The 24906-nt window shown below is 42.8% G+C and overlaps 1 protein-coding gene across 15 annotated transcripts in view; it reads right to left on the bottom strand.

The window, feature by feature from the left end:
• The window catches only part of LOC105697563 (disks large 1 tumor suppressor protein), a 487904-nt gene that overhangs the window by 193626 nt on the left and 269372 nt on the right, over positions 1–24906 (bottom strand). For 14 of the 15 annotated variants that reach the window (XM_012420943.2, XM_012420948.2, XM_012420951.2 and 11 more), the window contains one exon: positions 6596–6694. The exons of the other annotated variant lie outside the window; for it this stretch is intronic. In XM_012420943.2, coding sequence (XP_012276366.1) covers positions 6596–6694 — 99 coding nt within the window. The remainder of the gene's footprint in view (positions 1–6595; positions 6695–24906) is intronic. 15 annotated transcript variants of the gene reach the window in all.

Raw genomic sequence — 24906 nt, 5'->3', positions numbered from 1 at the left:
TTCGATTGAAAATTACAGCGCATTTCCTGGTTCGATTAGTTGCCCTGGAAATGGAACTGTTTCGTGGATATCAGCTCGGTTACTCCCCAATTGTTTGGCGGGTAATCGATTAATGTTAACGTTATCGTTAAACGAGGGGTAAAATACACCTAGGATGTACAATTGGTACGTGAAACTCGGGAGGTGTTAAATCTGCCTGTACAATTTTGGAAGCGAAATGCAAAGGTTTCCTATTTTTGGAAGAGACTTTTTCTGAGAGAGGGCTTAATGTTTTGGAAAAAGAATTGATGGTGAAGGGAAAAAGAGAGTTTCTAATATCCCCTTCCTTATACGTTTACTTGGACGCCGGCCACCTACTGTAATCATAATGTTGTAAAATTTGATTCGAAAAGTTTTGCGGTAATAACAGTTTTAACGAAAGCGGCTCTTCCGGAAGGGCTTGGCAAGCGCCACTCGATAACTTCCCTCAATTGACATTTCCCTTAAAACTTTGCGTTATTCGAAATAATGTCAACGACGTAACAGAGTCTGATTATCGAACTTCTTACTTGTTCCAGTTTAGTCAAAGTGTGCATTTTTTAGGGCACAGTCCATTGTTATCTCGAATCGGACATCATCAGACCAGAGGTTCACCGTTATCAGACACGTTAATCGGATGATTTCCTTAATAAAAAAAATTTCTCATTTTACGCAATTCAACATCTAAAATAAAATCAGGGATCAAGGAATCTGCATATGCCCAGCATTGCTAGATTTTCGTTTTAGCAGAGGTACGGCCGAATATTTGAAATCCTCTCTGAAATTTTTCCAACAAATTTTTTCAGCGCATTTAGTAATTCATGTTCTCATTAGTCTGGCAAAAGCTCGGTAATGCTAGAGACCCGTCGTTGAAACCAGTGCCAAAACGTATAATAATAAGGTACCACGATAAAAGAAGAAAATTGGCGAAGGGAAGCAGTGCTTTGCGCAACATATGACATTATTAGAATTCTGCGAAAGTAACAAAACTCTTTGAAATTTCGTCCGCTTCTCGAAGGGTGGGGAAATTACCGTACATCACCGTGGGTTATTATTGCACATTTAGTAGCTTCGGCAAAAGGAAGGGCGCAGGTTCGGCGAGCTTCCGGGTGAATGCAACGCGTGTGCGAAATTAGGCCAAATAAATTGTCTTCGACCGTAGCGAAGCCGCGATAGTCAGCCTCAAAGTGGTAATTATAGCCCGGTGGAAGCGAGTAAATGCATTAACGGCGAACACAGTATTTGCCGATGAAATTCGGAATGCAACCGGCTATACGCTGTTGCCAACGACCGGCGCTGATTTCCCTGCGTAATTTACAAATTGCATTCAGCGAACGGCGCCATTTTCATTCGCGCTTTGTGCGGCGTTCTACCGACGACGATAATGGCCCATCTTGGGTTCTTTATTTCGGCCGGGATGTCATATTACAGTCTGGTACTTCAAAAGAGACAAGGGAGCACAATTATGAATCTCAAACATCGTTTGAACGCAATTTGTATACGAGTATATTAAAAAAGTAGAGGCGTCGTCATCCCAATTTTGATACACTGGAATTGTTCGGTCTTAAAGAAGACAACACTTTTTTGCTGTTTTATGACCAAAACGGAATTAACTTTTCAATTTTTATGTGAAACTTCTTATGGCACGGTACTACTTGCTTTTTTTTCAGTTAATTATTGACACTTCAAGTGGAACAAAGTAATACAAATAAAAATATAAATAATTATGTCTGAAACAACTAGTGCCGAAAACGTAAGGACATTTCAAGAATGAATAACAAACAATAATTATCTTTACCTTACAATTAGAAGGTTAAGTTCCAACGCGCTTAGGGGCCACGCACCATTTTCTTTTTTTTTTTTTTAATAACCTAATGTTTAACGCGTGCTTGTCGGCCAGCAGCAATTAGAAGTTCCATTATCAAATGTATTCTCGCCTTTGAGATTTAATTCTTTCCCATCCATTCCAGCATCAGACGTTACTGCGGAAGAGAATGCCTCAAGTTATGACATCCTCGAAGGAAAGTAAGAGGTTTTGTCCCCGGACTAATTCTTCGCGACAAGGGAGACCTTTGGGAAGCCTTTATGGTCTCAACCGAGGTGGATAATAGCGCACATCCTTTCCCATAAAGGGACCGTTCGATTCGCCGAGGACCCCGTGGGGAAGGTCTCCGAGGTGGTCTCCACGTGGTCGGGCCCGGAACAAGTGGCCGTCGTAAAGGCCGTTTCTCCGAGAGGGGAACAAATTGGCCCCAGCAAGAGTTGGATGAGTTTCCACGAGCTCTTTAAGTTGCATAATGAGGTTACCAGCTAGGCGGAGTTCTGGTCTCGGGGTCGACGTGGATGCTCATCTCGCGTCGCCATAACAATACCCGTGAATCCTAGGAGAGAGGGAATCGGCCGAAGAACGCGTGTCGAGACCGGGGAGAGCATCGCGTGCTCTTTGGGCTCTTTGTCTGCCGAAAGTAGCCGGGGAACGAGGGAAAGGTCGGGGAAATGGCGGAAAAACGAGACTGCCTTTGACACGATTGGCCATTTGCTTTGCGCGGCACCACAATAATGACTACGGCTTTTGTGCCTCGATAACAAACGGGGACGTCCTTCCTCCCTCGCTTACTTATCCGACCCCATTCTGACCGTGCCCTATACTCCACGATACTTCTTCTATTTCAGAGCCACGTAATTGTGAATAAAAAAAAATCGGCACATGACCGCCACGCGCGGTGGAAGTGAATCCTCCAAGTGACTAAGAATTATTACAAATTATTCATTATTTTGACCTATTCTTTCACGAAATGCTCTCCCGCGCTCTTCTTGATTTGATTTGACGTCATTAAATTTTTTGTATCTCTATCGTTTTTATTTTATTTTAAGTGTCAATCATTAATCGAGAGAATAACGCGAACGATGGCGTTTTCACAGAGTGTCCGTATACTAACGCACGAAGATGAATATAAATAGTGATTATCTGTAAAAATAAAATTGACGCAAATTGATGACCGTAAACTGCTTGTTTAGTGAACATACGAGCGAACGTGCTCAGGTGGATATTTTCGCGTCGTTTCAGAGTAAGTAGATCCCTGCATTACCTAAGAGCCATCCATCGCGGTCAGCTGAAAAGAGAGCTTGGGCTGCGTCAGACTGAGCTCAAGAGCTTAAATGACGTGCTTTGAATCAGGAGCGATCGATTCCGACTTTAGCCATTCCCTATAATACTTCTTCCATCCCCCTCAATTTTAATTGTTACTATTTAATACACGATACAACATTTACGTTGCAATGACACAAGGGTATTATCAAGTTTTACATAAGAAAGAAACTTGCAATACATGTCTCATGAATTTATTACAGTTGTTCAAGTGAAACCTCACATGGCTCGATTGCACGTGTAAGTTCGCATGGTATAAAAGGGGTCCAATTCGAAAAATGAAAGGCCTTTATATTCGTTCTTTTTAATAGTTAATTAAAATTTACATTCATCTTTGTGCGTCAGTTGAGGCAATTTGCGGAATGCTTTCGTCGATGTCAGGGCGTTTTCCTCTTGGTTAATTATTGACGTTTAAAATGAGATAAAAATAATGCAGATAAAAAAAATTAAAATAATTACATCCGAAACAATCACTGTCGAACGTTTATCGGCATTTTGTGAAAGAATAATTAGGGATAATTAATAATATCTAATTTTTTAAAGTGGTGTTCCGAATTCATAAGTGCGCTGCGGGGGTGAAGTGTCTCGGTCAGGGTTTTAGGATGGTTCTGTGATATGGTCAATGTTAACAAAAAATTGCATTCCAAATTACGCCGAAATGATACACCGGAAGAAGGTTGGAAGACTATATATTCCATTTATCACCGATTTGAATTGTGAGGCATTTCACAGAATACTGGAAAAACTGAATTCGTCGCGTGAAAATGGACAGTTGTTACAGTGAAACGCGACAAGTTATTTTCTTGACGGAGTTAAATAAATTCCACGCTCGAATTGCGAGTCCTAGAGCGAAACCAAAGTCGCAACAAAATGCGATAAGAAATCCGCTCAGCGGATAAGACCGAGTTGGCAACTTCCGCGTCGAGTTGCAGCAACTTTTTGCGCTCGCCTCGTCCGTCGTCGCTTCGTCTTCCGCTGGCTTTATTATCCGTTACTGCCTTTTTGTCGTCGCCATTAGCACGGCCCGGAATTACGGGTCTTAGAAAGGGAACTTAAAGAGGGCCCTCGAAGGAAAACCCTTTCCTTCCCCGAGGTTTCGGCGAGACTAAAGACACTCTAAACGGTTTACTCTAGATATGTTCACGGAATGTATCCCATTTATGAACTTCTTGCTCGGGATGGATCCAAACAGATTTGTTGTACAGATATGCACAAACTAAATCCAGACAAAAAATGAAATGATATATGATAGAAAATATACTTTACACGTTATTATTATTGTACCCGTCGTTCATGTTTTAACCAGCCACATTTTTTCCTGCTCCTACCCGTCAAGCACAGTTTCGTAGCGATATAACAGTTACATACGTCACTGTGACATGTGATGTAACATACATGTTGAACGTTTTGAATTATTATTTCCTACGCGGTTATATGACACTGTTATCAAACGAATACTCTACATACACATAATGTATTGGTTCTATATCCTGTGTTATTACGTTCATTTTATGAAATTGCAATGCTGATAGATTCGTAACAATGTTACGGAACGGTAATGATTTGATATGTGGAATCAATGCGTATCTTTTGAAGCATTTCTTTTTATCTATCATATTATTTTAGGGTCATGTAACTATAAGATAACGTGCTTGGCGGGTACTTGATCGCGTACACCCCATACCCATGGCGAGCACATTTCCGATCATCCCCCATTCGGTTTCATCCCCACAGTTTCCGATTACAGATCCGGTTAAACCCTCTACGCATTCGCTACAGTGCGTGACCGGCATTTTTAAACCGATTTACGACACACCCCGTGATGCTTCGCCCTGTAAACGAGCGAGTAAAGTGGATTACAAAGACCGCAAGGGAATCAAGATGAATGTGTATCTTTCTCGATGATGTCGTTTGCGAAGGTGTAAAGAAATCTCGAGTCTCCCGACGTTAATCACTCAACCTACGTGATTACTCGGGCTAATTGCGTTCCCTGGGACGCATGTATGCATTTTCGGTAGTTCGTTGAAGTCATTACCCCAAATATAATGAAGTGCAACAAGCCTAAAGTCTATGTAAAACTCATGTGTGCAGAAGACACGTGAGTATCATTTGTCCTTTTACTACAAAAGAATGCGATAAGTTTATGATTACAATGAAAGTAAAGGAATTTTTATTGAGAGTAATTGTGAAGTTCTTATTTAATAATCAAGACGTCTATTTTTACTATCAGTAATATGTTCAATATGTTTCGCTGCGATTAATGCTATTTTATGGTCATAATCTTCGGTGGGGTAATTGACGACCCCCCTTATCACTTAATGGTTAACAGTAGATCATTAGCTTCAAGAGCTTTTTCCCTGAAGAAAATGAATTTCCTCATAATTAAAATGCAATTGCGTGATTACACGACCAAGGGTAAGTTACCGACAACTCATGGCACGGTAATGACTACGAAAGTCACGCTGCTTCGTTTAAAAACTCTTGCACCGTCGGTACGGTGGGTCGCTCGGTAAAGGGATTACCGCAAAAGGGCGTTACGGGAAGATCAGAGAGAAAATCAATGTCACTGTGGATAAAACAGCGCGATAATGGAATAATTATATCGGCCCGATTGGAATGACGAAAATTTCATTTCCCAATCAGTTTTCCATTTTTCATTCGATGCGTGCTCTAGCTGGATGTAATACACTTTAATCTCATAATCAAATCATACACGATGTCGGGCATGCGAATCCAGGGAGTATCTCATTCTACAAATGTCACACAAGCGATGCGTAGCAGGTAGGAATAAATGACTGCGAATTGGGAGGATTAAGCGAGGATTTCGACGAGAAAAGCATTTTTAATGATGGCTGTATTTTCTCCTAGTATAGAAAAAATATATGGATATGCCGCAGCTACTTTCGAAATTGGATGGACTATCGCAGTGACATATTACGATGAATATCACTTAAAAAAATGTAAAGATATACTGTAACTATTGATCATACTTTAAGCGCGTTTAGCAGGCTCTATTGTCATTTCATAATGACGTCGAGATCTTTAATAGATACTTTTATTAAGAATACGGATTTGCAACGGAAGAAGTTTCAACCTGATATTAAATTGCAAATCATAGTTCCATTGATTAAGTTGTTAATATACAAAACACTCTCAAGACTTTCTTTCGCAGTTTAATCAATATTATTTAAAAGTAGTCAACATCAGAACGTTAAGTTTGAACTTTGGAATCAGGTAATCAATGTTGGATAAGTGGTAAAATTCCATTATTACGGATAATCATAAGAAGCCTCCGATTTTTAGGAATGTGAAAGACAGACGGAAGGCAACATACCACTCGATATGTACAAACATTGCGGGTTCTACGGCATCTCAAACGCAGACAAATAAAACTGCAATTCTGCAAATCACTCGAATCGAATTACGAACCTGATCGAGATCGAGGAGAGATGCATCTGGGCTGGTCGAGTTGCGATCGTAAATGAGGGATAGAGTCTGGGTCAACGAGAACATGGAAGCTGGTCCGCCCTGAAAGGATATACTAATGAAAAAAAGATATCGAACTGACATCATCTAAGATATCCACGGTCCAGGATACTTTCGGCAGGCTCAATTCTGCAATTTTAACCACTAACCCGGAGCACAGAAATTTACATTCATAGATAATAATAGTGAATATTAGATTCTGATAATCAACGTGCCAAATTAAAATAATTAGCTGATACCGCGCTGGCCTGAACTGAGGGGAAAAGAAAATCACTTTCTACGAGAAAGGAATTCTTGTGACGAAATGATTTTCACTCGCTATTATCGACAAAATAAGTTGTAGGGTTAATCGATTGAAATTAATGCAGATTTGAAACGATATTTCATTTTCTTCAGCTTGGCTGCTCCAAGCTTTTATTATTTATTACCGTTAGATCTTCTGGATATAAACGCGTTGTTTATAGAGTAAAAATTTAGTTGCAGCTAAACCTCACGGATGGCGCTGTTGGTCCCAAACAGTCGTTAGAATAATGAATTCCCGGGATTTCGACATTTTTACATCGATCTCGTCATCATTATTTTACCGAAATGGCATATGGAACGCTACAGTTCGCATAATTCTCAAAGTGGACTGTAAAAGACTTGAACATAAATATAAATGTCGGTAACGTGACGTGCCAGCTCATGTCACCAGTTGAGTACTCAAAATGACGTTACTACCAAAAAAGGTATAGATGAATTTTAATTTCTCGGTCTGGATTAAATTTCTCAGCGCCTTTCGTATCATCTTAATTTCGCCTAGAAAGTGAATCTTTCACCGGGGATGCCTGTTCAGTGATACAGTGGATGCAAGAGCAATAAATTCCAATCCCCAGGACTTCGTTGTCCAGGAAGAGGCGGAGTAGCCGAAAACCAGCCGTCCCCAGCGCGGAAGTTCGGCGAGCATCTGGGAGATGGTCGAGAAAGTGGAGCAAGGGTGGATGGGGATCGTTGAATTTTTCAGTGAAATTAGGACGTACGATCGGCGCCCTCCGGACAAACTGTCGATAGTTTGCGAAATACCCCTCGTTCACCCGTTCGGCGTGCACCTCGGGCCAGAGCCACTTCCCGACGTCCCGCCTTTACCCTGGTCTCTTCTCCCCCATTAGATCCGCGATGCACGGAGCCGGGGAGACTCGCTTAGCCCTTCCCCTGGACTGGCACCTGCAGCTCGTGCCGAAAACCTGCAGGGTGCAAGAAGGGTCTGCACATCGAGCGTGCAAATTCCGACCGCAAGCGTGGAAGCCTCGGCGAGGGATGAACACGTCCGGAGGGTAACGAGCGCCCAGGACGGGGTTGTTACCCGGGATCCTGCAGGAGTACGTCGTCGACTGCCAAAGTCGATGAGTCTTTCTTCGCGTTTCTCCGGGACAAGAGGGATCATGGAGGAAACACTGCTTTCCACGGAAATCGCCAAACTCGATTTCTATCTTCCCCTGATTACTTACTTGTACCCCGGAAGCATCCCCCTGGACTTTTTTCAGTCGGAAGTAAGACCGGAAAGGGCAATCGCAGTTGCTCCTTTCCAATCTTCCCCGGTAGTTAGACATCCCTAAGTTACCCGGATAAGTTCGCTAAATATATATTCGAGATATAGTATTAGGTTGCTGCACCTTTAAAAATATCTAAACGAAATATATAGCATATCCATAGTAGAAGTTTCTTCAAAACACAATATTTCGATATTTCGATATGTATATTAATTTCTTCCTTTGCAGATCCGATTATCGAACACATAGCGGCGCATCTTAATCCACTCGGTCAAGTTAAATTTAACAAGAACTAGAGCAAAAGTTAATAATATTCCTGGCGTAAAGCGAAGGCAAGAGCAAGTGCATTGAGAATGGAAAAACTGACTGCGAGGACGAAACTTTTAGTTAGAATGAAATTGCCGGAACTAAATGCAATTGGAAACAAGTTTTCAAATATTCTGGACACGGATAGAACGCGTTTCATTTCACTCTGCTTGAAAAACAAGAACAAGTGAGGTGGGTTTAATTAGTTTCCAGAATACAGTTTAAATGTCATCAATAATAGTCTTCCATCCCCTCATCCCCTACAGCCGCGGTCCACTAACTTTAATTATAACACGATACATATTATTTAAAAAAATATATATATCAAAACATGAAAATATTTATAAAACTTTTCTCCAAACTGGATGCACCGAATCATATGAAACTTCAGCACGTGATTATGGGAGCCATAAGGAAGAACGCGATGCTCATAAAAGTAACATTTTCCAACCAAACATTTTTGGCTTTTCCGTAGACTGTAAAAGACTTCATAAATATTAATGTCGGTAACGTGACGCACCAGTTCATGTTATAACTGGAGTATTCAAAACGACATCGCCACCAAAAAGATGGTATAGATGAATTTTGATTTCTCGACCTCGATGAAATTTCTCAGCGCCTTTCATATCGTCTTAAGTCGTGGGGGTAAAATTCGCTAACGACCGCCCGGTCGAGGACTTTGAGTTTCCGCTCGCGTGTTTCTCGTGCTCGAAGAGGCTCCCGATGACGACCTATCGGATACCGAGCAGGGAGCGTCTCGAGAACGGATACCTCTAGGTTCCGATCGAATAGCCGGCCGTTCGACGGATAGGGAAGAGGTTCCATCTGGACATGCGGCACCCGGGGCACGTACCCTATTCCCGTGGGCAATGAGCCTACATCCCGATCGATAACTCGAAAACTGAGTGTACTCCGCCGCGTTCCTCCGCGAGGGGCATGCCCGGCCATGATATTGCCACCGGAGGGCGAGCATGCCCACTGGACGAGCCTCGAATATAAAGAGTAGACATCCCCCAGGACGTTCCGGATATTTAGGAAAACAATGCGCCCCTGTCGATGCCTCGGCGGAACAATTCCATATCGCCGAAAAATAATGTGTGCACGGCACGTGAAGATCCTGTAAACCCGTCTCGCGGAATCTTCTCATCATTAATTTCCGATGGTTGAGCATCGCAACAAGCAACAGCGAAACGAGGTTGGGTCCACGGGCGCTTTATCTCGAAGTAGCCGACACAAAGGAATATAGGGTATCGATTTTCAATGCAATCGGCCGGGGAGGATGGCCAGTTGATCACCCAGATTAGTCGATAGTAACGCAATCATTGGAGTAAATATGACGATGATTTCTTCTCCCAAGATCCAATTTACAGAGCCACCGGTCGTTAGATTCCATTGTGCAACGCGACGCGTTACCAAGGGTAATCTATGGGCACCAGCAGGGTGCTAACAGGATCCCCTGACTACGCACACCCCCATAGGTGTAAGAATGTGGTCTGTGATATAACGATCTCGTTATCGAACCACCAGGTGGTATCCCAGGTATACGTCATAGGCGCCAACACGTTGACTCGTGCTTTTATTAAGAACCTCCCTCAATAGCCAACGCTTCCCTTGACGAGGGAAATAATTTTCAACCCCTGCGGTCCATAATGGCGCCCCGTGGTGTATTCCATAGAAATAGGTGTTAAAAGACTCGCCGCCCGTTTCTTGCCATAGATCGTCAAAACTAGTCGCCCCGCAGAGGGCTGCAAAAGTAAATTCGCCAAAAACAACCCCCTATTCGGTATCCGATATTAATTTACCGGCGTAAAAAGCTCAACCCTTTGGGGTGGGGCTTTTGACACGCGTTCGAGCGTTGTAGGAGGAAAGGGTCGCAATCGAAGTAAACACACGTCATAGCGATTTTTTGGATGGCTTAAAATGGGATATGGTTTTTGACCTATTCAGCCGGCAGGGTCCATGGACCGATACCATGAAAGTGACGCACTGAACGCGATATTGAGCTGCCCCTCTCTTTTTGAAACGAGACCGAGCAGGGAGAAGGGCAAGAGGCATAAAGGCCGTTTTCAATTTTCTCGAACTGTCGACCAGCAGAATTCACTGCGCAGCCGCTTTTTAGCCGCGGGAAAAAAACAAACAAAAAGACTTGGGCATTCGGGGGATAACTCGCGCTCCATCGATCCGTCAATTTCGAGTTTACGGCCCGGCTAGGCTCGATTTTAATCCCCCTGAAATACGTCCTCCAAATGGAAGAATTTGTCGCTGCTCGGTGAAGGTGCTAATGTACGTCGCGGAGCATTACCGTATTCCATTTTGTCAGAAAAAGAAATTAAGAGATCCATAACGAAAGAAAAGGTAGGAAATTAAATTGAATTCAAATGATAAGCTTTTTTCTTACTGTACGTACGCGGAGTGATAACTATGGGACATCTTTTGACACGTCTAAGAAGGATTATAAAAGCAGCAATCATAAAACCGCATTTCTATTGGTCTTATTTAATCAAATGGAATAGGAATACAGCGACATCATTCGCGCAAGTAACCGAATCGAAACCACAGCAATCAGTCGGTAATGAAAGTTCGCCCGAAGAAGAGCCTCCGATGGTAACTGTACCATCCGTCCATATCGAACGAGCAGACTTTTCCTCTCCTTTACGCACCAATTCTAAACTTACGTATTGACGTTTCTCAATACAACGTTTAATAGCATAACATTAACTAATATAAATTGCATCATGTCCCAGTAAGTTCCACTTTTATTAAGTCATTTGTTAATATTTCTTATACTCTAATTATTTACATTATACTGTTTATTTTTATAAATGTTAATAAACATATCGGTACAAAATAATTCTTTAATAAGTACTGTTAATTTTTCGGTATCCCAGTGCTATCTTATAGGAAACTTCTAGAGGGACTATTATCGGCCTATTTGGCCGTGCGGGTTAAAGGCGTCGCTTTTGAAAAGGGACGTAGGTTCAAATCCTCATTACGGAAAAGAAATTTTCTTGGCCATGTTGGATGATTTCCTGAACTTACTTCCTTCACACGCGCGAAGTACTTTTCAGATCTCGAGTTGGTAACGTTATTGATGCGTAAATAAAAATAATTACTACCGACCCCCTAGAGGTAAAAATCCACAAGATAAAGCTCCATGTATAGCGCATTTCCATCGCATACATTGGCGTTCCCGAATTGTGGAGAGTAAATAGAAAACCGTGCTTCGCTATGTTTCGCAGTCCGTCATCCAGGACTTTGGGGAACACGTAAGGCACTGTACATTTTCTCATTTTTTATCGCGTTAATGACAGACCGATTTAATGATCGCACAAACGGCACAGAATGCAGAATCGTGCTTAAATTGTGTTTGCGGGGTGCGCAAGAGTGCGGCAAAAAATGGTGCGTTGGAAATGTCGATCGTTAAGCATTATTTCGCGGAAAGCTGAGTTTCCCGGCAAGACAAATTGAAAAGGAAAAAAACAAACGAAGAATTACTAAAAATTCGTGTAACGAAAGTGTCCTGGTTGACGGAGCTGGGCAAAATTCCAATAACGAACAAAGAATGACATTCAAAGAAAGTCATTTATTGAGTCAAAAGAAATAAGCTTTATTCGAATAACACATTTATTTATGGTTAACTTATTGTATGTTCGTTATCTATTTATTCGTTATTTTCAACGTTTTTTATTTGAACAATCCTTTGAATGAAATGGCATCCGAATGACGCTCGACTCTTTTGGTTAAGTACGTTGATTACAAGGATGATGTGAATATATTAGGTGTAAGGGAAAGTTCTCTCGTTTTTTTTTTCCTAAGGAAGTGTACGCGTTCAAAAAACGACAGAATTTTCCCTTACACCGAATATAATGTTCGAAACCGAAATTGTAATAATACTTGGACGGAAGACCGCACGTGTTGCGTGGTAATCAAAGGGGAAGTTCTAAGTAAGTGCTTTCTAAATACCGTATGTAACGTATACGGCACCTGTATTCATCTTCAAAGGTCCGCCGAGCATTTGGGTTATGTCGCTATGCGTTATTCCGGCGAGTAGGTTTATCGCCGTATTCCCATATGCTTGTGGACATTGTGGTGAGGACTTGCGGTTGCTAACCGAGCTTCCGAGTCCCCGAGAACGTCCGGTAATTTCGCTCAAATGAAGCATATACTTCTGGCTGCGGTAACGTCTCCTTTCCTCCATTCCGAATGGGCTTGTCATAGTATCCCGTGAAAAATTCCTTTATATATTACTTCATTCCGAACATTATCGTATTTATAGGTGAACTTTGAAATAACATCACCCCCAGAGCACTGAAAGTTAACCCCTTGACATACAATGACAAAATATTAGATTCACCGAGTAAAATATCTCGAAAAATTAACCGAACGATTTAACCAAAACACTTTGATCGATAGGTGCAAACGATCTCGCTCAAGCGAACTAAGCAATATAGAAATTTTATTAATCATTCAATTTAAAATGCAATATACTGAAACGTTTTCTGAAATTAACGAAATTTTTCCTCGGTATAGTCGGTGCATTGCCAGTCAGGGAGTAAAGTCAACAAAGTCAGGAAAATCAGCGATATGGCAAAAAAGGCAAAGAAAAGGACGGCACTTTTGGAAATACCTAATTCAAAGACTAAATCAGTTTATCTTAATAAAATCGCCCTAATTTAATGTTGCGCGCAATCGACTCGCCATTTTTCACGCTCACGTCCTCGCTGATCTACTTCATGAGGTGGTAAAAACTGTGCACAATGTTTTGCGACGTGACTTCCACGTGTGGTTCGATAAGTCCTCGCGCTCTAGATGCTCTGAACTTCCTCTCGAGTTTGCGAGCCAAATTACATGTCGCCGCAAAAAGCTTCTTTGGAAAACTCGTAAAGTGCCCAAGTATGGGCGGCTGCACTTTCGTGGAAGCTTCCCCATGAATCTTCCCACAATGTTCCATCGGGATTTCAGTCTCTCTCGGTCGGTTTCCGCATTATAATAAATTCATTCGGATTTGCGGTCAGCGTTCGGAGTTAGTAGCTGGAGGCATTGGCGAACCCCATTAGGTCGCCCCGTTCGACGATCCGAACGAAAAATACACATTCGCTAATCTGGTATTGTCGACTGCAAACGATAAATTCGAGAAAAAAAAAATAAAAAAAATAAATAAATAAATAAAAAAGAAGGAAAAGAGAGGAACCCGGGTTAATAACGGGCCAGTGTTTTGGGAGGCTGTGTAAAATTAAATTTAAAAATGCCGCGCGGGACGCGAAACAATACACAACTCATAATTTCCCTTCTGGCTCTGCGCTCGCAAACAGTGGCCGAATTAATTGGAAGCTATGTATCCTAACGTTTTGCCGCTCGTTAAAAAACAGCAAACAAAGTATGTCTACCCTTACAGCCCACTAAAAAGCATGTAAAACATGGCGGGTGGCCCTAAATAATTCGTAAGTCAAGTTTTCATTCCTGTTGGAGAACCGGGATTCGTAAGTGCGCAACGGAACGTGCTTAAAATCAATAAAAATCGATACCGAAGTTAGCGTTTCGATGAAATCGGCGAATGATAACGTTTATTGCCTCGAGGCATAGTTGGCAGCATCGATGGCGGATTAAAGGCCCTTTCCCCGGAATTACGTGCCGCTTAAGGGAGCGTAACGAGATTGACCAGAGCCACGGAAAATTCATGGTTTTCAGTCGTGGCTGCCTAGTTTCTAGAGCACTTCAAAGCGGATCTCCGCCCCTCGTGAAGTTTGTCGGAAACTTCCTGAGGTACAGAGAACTTGGACGCTAGCCGAGGATCGTGGCGTCACGGCAGCTGCTACAACAAGAGCATCGTCATCCCTCTGTCATGACACGATGTTCCTAATTACCGATTGATGACCCCAACGACGATCCGTCGATCTCCCTAGTCGTTTCTCTCCGACTAACTTTTTCCATTTTTGTTTTTGGCTCGTTTCCGAACATTGGTACTTTGAGTTACTATGCGCGATTTTGATACCGGAACCCTACTTCGTATGAGACTAAGTGTGCGAAATGCAGCTCAAGTTTCGCACGGTATCAACTTGCAAGCTCACCTTAGGGTGCTCTCGCTAGCTACACGGTAGCTGCTGCAAATAAATATCGATAGGTTTTTAATAATTCGGCGGCAGGGGTTATAGTTACAAAGGAAATTTGTTTCCTTTATAAATTTTTCTCTGAAACGATTTAAGACTAATATAATAAATCGTTATACTCCATGCAGTCAAAATAATTCTGCAATAAGATTTTCTGGCCCATTTCTAGACTTTTGCATCTGTCGTAAGTGAAATTTCGTATTATGACTGAATAATTTTTCTGGGCGTAGTTTAAGTGTTAGGAGATATTTGCATGCTGATGGCACCACCTAAATTTGCAGATGCATGCCGAATAAAAATAATCTCGACGTTAAGCAAGGGACTGCATGTGGTGGTTTTCGATTCGTAAATTAAAGGGTCAAATAAATTTGAGAATATGAGGATCACGTATCGCGTTCTCCTCGATGGAAGACTTGGCGAGAATGTGTCGGACACGGTTTCGGTTGTTTTAGGGGTTCGGAGCTCTTTGGGGTGGTCGAGGGATGTAGCTACAAATCAGGGCCCGGATCAATATTTCGTTACGTTACGTTCCATTTTGAAACGGAACGGAATCGCCAGGCGAGTTATTTCGCCCCGAGGACCAAAACGAACTATGGACAGTTTTACTCCGTTGTAGAGCAGAATAAAATGTCGCTGACAATCAATCCGTTATGCGGACGTAAATAAAACGATAAAAGGTTTAACATTTCCCTCCCAGGCGGGTTGCAGCGACGTTAAGTTTCGTTTTACTCTTAACCGTTAAAAAATCAAAGTCAAATTTTTCACGCCAATTGAAGACCTCTACATGCTATGCAATCGTAGACGGAGTTATCGGTCAAGTCATCGATTATTTTAAATATACTTATATTTATGGCAAAATTTGCTCATCCAACGTTTACCTCGACGCTAGAAAAAAAAAGTCCATAAAAAGCACGCCGAACAACCCTCAAAAGAGTGGATTATTTTTCTATTTACCGTGAAAGGTTCCAATATGCCAGAAATTGGTTTTGATTAAAAAGCATTCAACTGACAACTCATTCCTTGCTTAATTACGCGTTCCAATTTGCAATTTCCGAGGAGCATTCCAGTTTTTCGATTTTATTGCCACTTCCACGAGGCGTAATTGATATGGAATTATTTTCTGCGTGTTTTTCCAATTTCGACACTTCTCCCGATTTAAACCTCGACCCGGCCGAAAAATATCCTTTCTGTGGGAGACAAAATTGATACTAGTGACATTCCGAAACCTGTCATTGACATGAAATCGCTTAAAACACCGCACCGTTAAAACAGCGTATATTTGTCAATGCTAGAAGTCAACGCAAGGATGCTCATTTAAACAAAATAAAAACACTTGGGACTAGTTGTTCCTGTGAACTCGGCCCTCTGCCACACCCATGGTGTTTTATGTCGCATTTAAGCACGTTCATACCACAATCTTGAACATGTAACAATTTTTCCCACTATGGGGCAAGTTGTAACACTTTAGTACACAAAAATTCAAACTTAAACATATTCCCAAATTGACATTGAATTGAAGAAAGTATCAGACGTACCCAAGGGTTTACTTGATCGACGATGAAAATCTCAATTTTTCTGGTTTAGTAGGCGATTGAAAAACCAAAAAAAAAACCAAGTTCGAAATGTAGCAGCATTTTCGATCTCTCCTACACTCAGAGCGCGGACGAACGCTTAGCCCGGAAAAGTTCTCCGGCGAATTGTTCTCAAAAGTCGAAGAACGCAGTCTCGTGGCCAGGTTTCGAATTTCTTTTTTCTGAGGAATCCGAATAACATCGTCGAAGTTGGTCGCAAACTCGGAACCGAAGCGCAGTCCAGTCGCAGTGCAGTCGGTGCAGTTGGTGCAGTCGGTGCAGTTGGTGCAGTCGAGGCCGATAGTGGCAAACGGCGGGGATCCGAAAATTAGCGTAAAGTGTCGAATTCCATTTGCGAAGTTGGAGGGTTCGCGAGCAGCCCGACATTTTGCCCGAAACAAAGGGCCGGGGATCCGCGGATGGGGTTGCAGGGGATATTGTCTTTCGACTGCGGGGTCGGATACGGGAAGAGGCCCCTTTATGCGACCGCCACAAAGACACCAGAGGCCATTGATTTGGGCTCGACTCGAACTTATAATTAATATTTGCGGATCCCGGCCCTGTCGGGATCCATTCTGCACCCTGGCCGTTCGGCCCGAGCGGAGCTCGTTTTCCGCGGCCACTTGGTCCATTACGTCGCCTTAAATAACTTCCCGCGGAATTGAATTAAACTTCGTCCCTTGGTGGAGTTGGCCGCCGTCAAGATTTTCCACTCTATTAAGGATGCTCCGTCAAAACTTTCCGGCCGCCTCATCGCGGTTCGTTGGCAGCGCTCGAAATTCCGCCCATTTTGAGTATTCAAAACGGCATTACCACCGAAAAGGGTATAGATGAATTTTATTTTATCGACGTAGATTAAATTTCTTAGCGCCTTTCATATCCTCTTAAGGGCGCGTCGCAGTCAGAGGCGCTTCGCGTGTCGGCATTGTTCGTAATCACGGCCGCGAAATCGAGCTCGGTTCAACCGGCTTCCAGTAATTTCATTTCGCCGGGGAATCAACTTTTTCACCACACAAACCCGCCAAACTCTCTCTGTTTTGACCAGTACGCTTGTAGATGGCGGGATTTTCGCCGATGCTGCGCGCCGAACGGTTCTGCCAGAGATATTAATAATTTTTTGCTGGACCCCCGCCGATACACAATTTTCTTCCCGGCTACGTGATATCGGTATCGCCAGATCGACTCCGTTTTTACCGCCCCGATGCCAACTTCCCCGTATGAGATTCTTTTTGAAAACGTTTTCCATTTTTTTTCTATTCCCTTCCTTTTTCCATTTTACCGAGAAACATGAGAAGCATGAAGTTTCCGAGGACACCGATCTAGCTTATATTTCCTCCACGGATTCTGACAATCTTCAGAAATCCGAACCTTCGCCATGTTCCGCGAATGTAATCGTTATTATTGCCATTCGAAACATCGGCCATTGTTTACGGCACAACATTTTCTCATGGACGTGTTTATTCAACTGTCCGTACATCTCCATACTGTGGAATGGCAATAATAAATATAGCTTTCGGTAATCCTGGACGTATCCATTTCACGAGAAATAATGGTGCCTCGGCGTTAGCGATTCCGACGTGTACGCATTGCGTAATTTTCCCTCGTCTTTCGCTTCTCGATGAAAATTCTATTGTTCAATTTTTTTCACAACTTTCCCCGACCGAGCCATCCTCTGAATTTCTCTGAATTCTCCGGGTAAAATTTATGTCATCATTGGAGCTTTGTATAATGCTGCCTGGTATAGTATAATACGTGTCCTGCTATGTATGCACATCTACATGCAAATGGCAGGTTATCGATCTAAATGCATGTAATGCATAAATCATTTCCATGAAAAAATATACCCGCTTGCATGGCTAGGCGTGCTGAAATCGCTTTAATAATAAAAGAATCGTTAAAAGGTGCTCTTACATTGTTCATGTCCCTAGTATTTATTCAATGGTATTTATCAATGATTTAACGTGTATCCAACAGTATCACCGTTGTTTGGGCAATGATTAATTTACTCATTATTTCCGGTGCAATAATTTTTCAGAATGAACATCGTTCATAAAGGACTTGATGGTGAGACCTCGTTAATGAATTAATTCCCTGTTATTTTGTTATTTCAGTTATTCTACTGTACATTCAACAATAAATATTTCTCCTGTTTAGCCGTTATTTCCTGTCCGATTACTTTTTACCATGGACGTTACTGACGATGGAAAATGACTACTCGGTAATGAGTAGACATAAGTGGGCAAATGTAATTTTTCTTTTTTTTTATTACTTCGATTTCGACAAGAACGTTATAGTGTGTCGACCGAAGGAGAGGATTCCTCTTGATTTTAAATTGCACTTTCCTCCGTGCCACGCGTTGATTCAAACTTACCGGGAAACTTAAATTGCCTTGCCTTCTCGGCACTCACTGCAAATGTACGAGAAGTCCGATACATGTGACACTGGCGAATTTAGGTGTTAGGGGAAACAAACTCGAAAGAGAAGTACCATCGAGCACGTGCATCTGCACTTCCGTGAAAATCCGGAGAAAGCGACTTAGTACCTCTAAGTTTCTCTAACAGCTAATAGGGTTCACTGTAATTTCTCAAACGGGAAGTTCGATGCAAGTCAAGCTGAAGCTCTTAAACTACGGAAGAAGGAGAAGTCGATCGGAAAGAACCATTACGTTACAATGGGAAAAGAAAGGCAATGATACTTAAAAATAAAGTTATAAATGTCACCCGATCAAAAGAGAACAACAAATATTAATGGACGGGTTGTAGAAGATATAATTCATATTTTCTTTTCACCCGAGGCAGAACTACATAAGGAACAGTAATTACATTTTCTAATAATTTATGCAGATCGCCCTTTCTGACAAAGCTACGTTTATCTCAATTTTACGAGTGAATGTCTGAAACTCAGTGTCCTTTAGAACACGCGGATGACAGGAAGTCCCGGATTTTAGTGAAACAAACTTAAAATAAAAGTTCCGCGGGTCACAGGAAACTACAGGACCGTGAAAATCAGGAAAAAGTGTAATTACACTGACGACGTGAGTTGCATTTAACGTCTCGGTAAAGTTCACTAAAATCCTTCGAATGCAGGATGTCAGATTCAGGTAGTAATGGAAAATGTAAATATTTCGTGGAATAAAGGTGGACGAAAAGTTCCGTTTAATATGAGTTAATTGCATGCAATATTTATTACCGTTCCATCGACAGAGCAGAGACCGGCATTAGTTAATTATTACGGCTTAAAATTTGAGAAGAATGGTAAACCATACCAAAAGTTTAACAAACCTACGAAAGGCTGGAAAAGAGGGTCGGAAAAATTATAGATAGACTGTAAGGAAAGTCAAAAAGGAAAATGCAATCGACTTGCACGAGTACCCCTTTTGAAAAAATTAGGTGAACCCGTTTGCTTTTCATTAACGGAAACAGTATCAGACGTCTTTTGTCCGAGCGTCAATAATCAACAGGCGAGGTGTTAATGGAAATAATTACCAGGGGCCACTAATGGTAACAGCGAATGTCGTCAAGTCTTGATTAAATTTCTCTCTGTTTCAGAAGGCCCCTCGTCACAGTGAAACGCCTTTAATCAACTTCCCTTTTTTGTTTTTTCCCTCTGATATTTTTTCTTTTAACGCATCAATCGTGAGCATACATATTCAACGAGTTAGCAGAGATGCTTTAGAAAAATTCCCGCGCGTTTCGTTTAAATCCGAAGCACCGAAACACTCCTTCTTTCCCGCGCGGTATCAATTAGCTTTCAAATAAAATCTCTGCCTAAAACTTCATTATTCCCCGGGAGACCTGATTTTTCGTGTATCACAGCTGAAGTCGGGTAGAATCCAATAAAGGAAATTCCTCGACGGCTCTCAATTCGATTTTTGAATATCAGAGAAAACCCAACAGTCCAGGAGCCGGGGCCCCGAAGTAATGAATAACTTCGTCCCCGGCGAAATTGGAGGTGGGAAAAAGGATGCGAGCGATTTCCGACTAAGCGAACTTTGTCGTAAAAACAATTTCCTTGCTACCCCAGTTTCCGTTCACAAAGGGAGGAAGCTCCTCTGCCTTCGTCCTCGAGAGGAATCCGGCTTCGATCTGCAATTCGATTTATATCGATCGGAATCCAGGTAGCATTTAGCAGGGTGGTTCGGCAAAGAGGGTGGAAGGGGTTGGTAAAATGAGGGAAATCGAACGGATTCAACCAAGGCGGAAAGGCGATTTAACTGCTCTTCTTAGTTACCTCTGGGATAGGACGACATCCTTATCACTTTTACATCAGCCAGATTCCCTCAGGCCTCGGATTCAAATTATGCCGAAGCGTGTAAGTAATGCACTTTGCACTGCAAAAAGGCGACAGAACTACGAGGGACTTTCCTCCTTACCAGTTTGCTTTCACGTCTTTCGTGGTAATCTTTCTTTTTTATCAATTCCATGGAGTGGTTTTCGGCAGAAATTATCTAAGTAAAATTCCTCCTCACCAGTTTGCTTTCACGTCTTTCGTCGTAATCCTTCTTTTTATCAATTCCATGGAGTGGTTTTGCGGCAGAAATTATCTGAGTAAAATTGCCTTGTACGCAGCATCGCCAATGGTGTCCCGGAATGACTCAAATTTGTCTTCTTTATAAATCGTGCAGATATTATTAATTCTATATAATCACAGGTTATTATAGATTTACCAAGTTCAAGAGAACTTAGCAAGGGCAAGGAAGAGAGATTTAACAATTTTCCACGGTTTTGCATTTGTCGCAGCGGCGACGTTATCGGTCCTGCTTCCTGCATCTCTGGGACTTCCTTCGTTTTACCGGTTTCTTTCGAAAAGGAAAAGACTCCTTTGTGCCCCGGACCTTTGATAAGCACACGAAGTTGAGCAGACTGCGAAGGAGGAACTATTTTTCCTTTTCACAGTCTACCCTAGGGAGCAGCCGCGCTTTCTTATATTTACTTTATCGTAATTATCCCGTCCCCTGCATCACTTCCAATGCCGGTATTTAAGAATAGCAATTTCCAAGGGAGCAAAGAGGACTGCCGATCGGTCTAATTGTACCTTCTCTTCCTGTTAATCACCGAAGGCCTCTTTGCGAAGACTTTCCAATGAGACGAATCCTTACAGGATTGGTCGGCGTCAAAGACAGCGGAAATTACAACTAAGTATAAGTATACGACAACACCCGAAGAAATTTCCTCCTTTAATGAATACATACACTTAGTTGTAAATAAAAAAAAATCGGTATATACCTCCAACCTTGCCACGAGAAGTATCATTTGAAAAATAAATTCAACGAAAAATATCTTTTAATTCTCAATGTTATTTTCCTGTCATCGAAACATCTGTACCACTGTTCAGCATATCTGGGTATTATAATTTTTACAGAAAAATTCCTTAGGTCGCATTTTATTTTATCGACGTTGATTAAATTTCTTAGCACCTTCTGTAACCCCTTAACGAGCGTGAGTCGCGTTACAGAAATGAATCCGAAATAGAAATCGCAAAATAATTCGCGCCCTCGCGGCTCGCCCTTTGTAGTTCCGAATTTTCGCGGCAATCCGAAACGCGAGAGGAAGAAATTCTCCAAATTAGATGGGAGCATTGTGGCAGCTTCCGGTCGGGTCTGCGTCGAGCATAGACCCTCTTCCTCCCGCGCACCTTGTGGCACGTTGGAATTAATGATTGCTCCGGCCTTTGTCGGGACTCCTTCTTTCCCTCTTTCCGAATTAATTCCACCTCCCTTCGCCCTCTCCTCCAGCCGGTACGTTTCCATTCCCGGAGGGCCGGATATATTCCGTGGAATAATATGAGCCGAAAGTGCGCGATCGTCGACAGGACTCTGCCTGGATCCGGGAAAATTCGTTCCCAGCTTATCCCTGGAATCCGGTGGGCATTTGCAGAGCTCTGACATATCGGAACGAGTTACTTCATTTTTGAAGCTACCGAGTAAACTGTGGGAAATTTAGGAATTCGATTCGGAGCGGAAATAAGTCTTCGGGCGGAAGCTCGGGAAGACATAATGGAGGAAGTGCTCTTCTTGTCCTCCATCTTGGACGAGCTTCCCGGGTCATAATTCAACATAATCACCACATTTCCTCCCGACCTCTTTTGATCCTCCCCTGGCGTGCAAAGTCACGTACGTGTATAAGACATTGGCGGATTCCTCAAGGATCCGCAAACTATACGAATGCAATTTTTCAATTGAAACTTTTTATGGCACCATTGCGCCATACGTAGTACGTGTAGGGTATCGTATTTCCATCTCGTGCCATGGTTCCCCGTAATCACTGCGCTTTCTGGGGTCGCTTTCTAATCCTGGTCGGCATATCCTTGAGCAAATCCTCTCCCCCAAAAGATTTAGACGTCCCAAAATTAAACTTGTCCACGAAGGCGAGTCACGGCACGGCAAAACGTTGAAATAGTTGAACCGGTTGACCGCTGGAAGTGCGATTTGGGTGGCGACACCATCGGCCACATCCATCAGGGCGGACTCCGCACCATGGGCAGCGATGCGTTCACCATGCTGGACCGCGAGGGCAACGATGAAGCCGAAACGTTCGCCGAGAGACGTACGAGGCTGGTGGCAAGTAACAAATCGTCCTGGCACGAGTCCTGCGATGCATGGCTACACATGCGCCATTTTCGAACGGACGCGGGGATGACCGGGAACAAATGTATCCTGCCGTTGTTGTCACCCGCTCGGTTTCCTTGGGACAGGAACAATCTGATGTTTCGCCCGCAAAATGAGATGCGGATCCCGAATGCTACTAGGGGGTTTCGTCAATCACGCAGGAAAACGCGATCGGATGTATTTCGTCCAGAAACATTGACATTGACTGGTCACTTCGATATCTTCCAGGACATTTATGGTTAGTCATGGAGAACGTCGATTTGTACGCGTAGTTCTCCTTGGAGCGATGTAAGTCCAACACTTTCTCTGATTAAAAGTATCTGCTAATCCGGCCCAAAGGCATTAACCTAGCACCAACACTTTCCTGGTTCTTGGTTAAGATCAAATCACTTGAAAGGAAATCGGGTCAACGCGTTTACAGATTGTATCGGCTAATCCGATCGGAAAGCATTAATCCGGCAGAAATACTTTGCCGGTTTACGACCGAGGCAAAATAATTCAGAGTAAGATCAGTTCAACTGATTACAAGCACCAGCTAATCAAGAAACTCGGTAGAGTTTCGAGATAAATATATTTTTGAGCGAGAAACTCACAGCGTCGTGTGCTGAGAGAAACGCGCCCTGCGCCCTTAAATTCGAGCATGAAGTGAGACCGAGAGTGAAATTCGCACGGGGGAAAACCCGCGGACCGTCACGGTTTTCATTTAACGCCCCTCCAAACCCGAGGTTAACGCGCTAACTGATTAAAATCGACATCTTTTGTATCGCAAATTCCGGGGAGAGTACCCCATCCCTGCGAATTTCACTCTCGGTCCACTTTCTCCGACTCTCCTTTCCCTTCATCGGTTAATTGTGCGAAACATTGCTTCAATATGTCCCCAGACCCCCTGTCAAGGCTTTGCCCATTTCTTGACAGCAGCTTGATATTTCGGCGGAAGACAATGCCTCCCCCGTTACGTCCCTTCCTCCTCGTATTACGGTCGCGTATTCCATATTAGGGGTGCCGTAATGGACGTCGCCAGGGGGTGCGTGCCCACCCCTCTGTCTTTCTCTGCGTAACTTCGTTCCTGCCTCGTTCCTTGGCCAAACTTCGCCGGCGGGTATTTTTCACGCCGGTCAAAAGGCTTCTTCTAGGTCGGTTTTCCGTTTGCGAGCTTTTCCTAGCACGGGTGTTGCCAGAGTTCACCCTTTAATTTAATCCCTCTGGGCGAGACGCTCCATCCCCGAAACCTCAGCGCCAGAGAGATTCCCCGGACGGGTTGCGGTTCTCTTATTAAGGTCCCCGAGCTACCCGCGGGTTATCTATTAAACTTCAAAGTTGCCCTTAGTCTTTCGATTTCGAATTTCCACACTTCGGCCTTTGCTTCGCCGACGTGGTCTCGCTTTTCTGCCATTTTGGAATGAACCCCTGGGTGACGTTACAGAGGATATTGTACGTTCCGATCAAGAGTTAACGCATCGGAGGGTGTAACAAAGTTGAGAACTAAGTCTACCTAAATTTGAAAGAAATAGAAAAAAAACGTTCTTTCATGAAAAATCAAGATAATGATCATGAACTCTTTCGTATACTTCGAGCGCGCCGCAATAAAATGTTTTCAAATTCAGTTTCCAATTTTTTTTTCCTTCTTCATTTGAAAATTTGAATTATTTTTGGAATTCATTTATAGACGATCGGCGGATTCGGAGTTGGATAGAGGGAGATTGGGAAGCTCCGTCTTGCGTGGGAGTCGAATCTGGACTGCGTTACACAAAACAAAATTCCTTCTAGGACACAAAGACATTCCCTTTCGCCTCCCCCTCGACCTCCCAGGAAGCCCATTATCGTCTCCGACTTCGACCAGCAACGGTCCACAAATTGAAGAAAAATAAGTGTTTCTGGCTAAGCTTTTGTATGCAGAAAGTGATTAAAGTTAGCGCAGCGGAAGATTCAGAACCCGACATAAAAATTTAATTTTGCGCCAATAATGACAATAAAAAAAAAAGAAAATGTAGAAATCGAGGAGAAACATCTTCTCTGGAAGAATTGAGAAACTGAGCGATTTGAGTTAGATTGTATTGTTTAATGGATTTAATTTCTAAATTTGTGAGTCCACTTGGGCGTGAACAAAAGCGCTCAGGCTGCAGTAATGGGAGTG

The sequence above is a fragment of the Orussus abietinus genome, unplaced genomic scaffold, assembly GCF_000612105.2.
Source record: "Orussus abietinus isolate OABI.00-Male unplaced genomic scaffold, Oabi_2.0 scaffold21, whole genome shotgun sequence".
In the NCBI taxonomy this organism is placed as follows: Eukaryota; Metazoa; Arthropoda; class Insecta; order Hymenoptera; family Orussidae; genus Orussus; species Orussus abietinus.
Note: the sequence above shows the minus strand (reverse complement) of the source record. Positions and strands in the feature narration are given on the sequence as shown.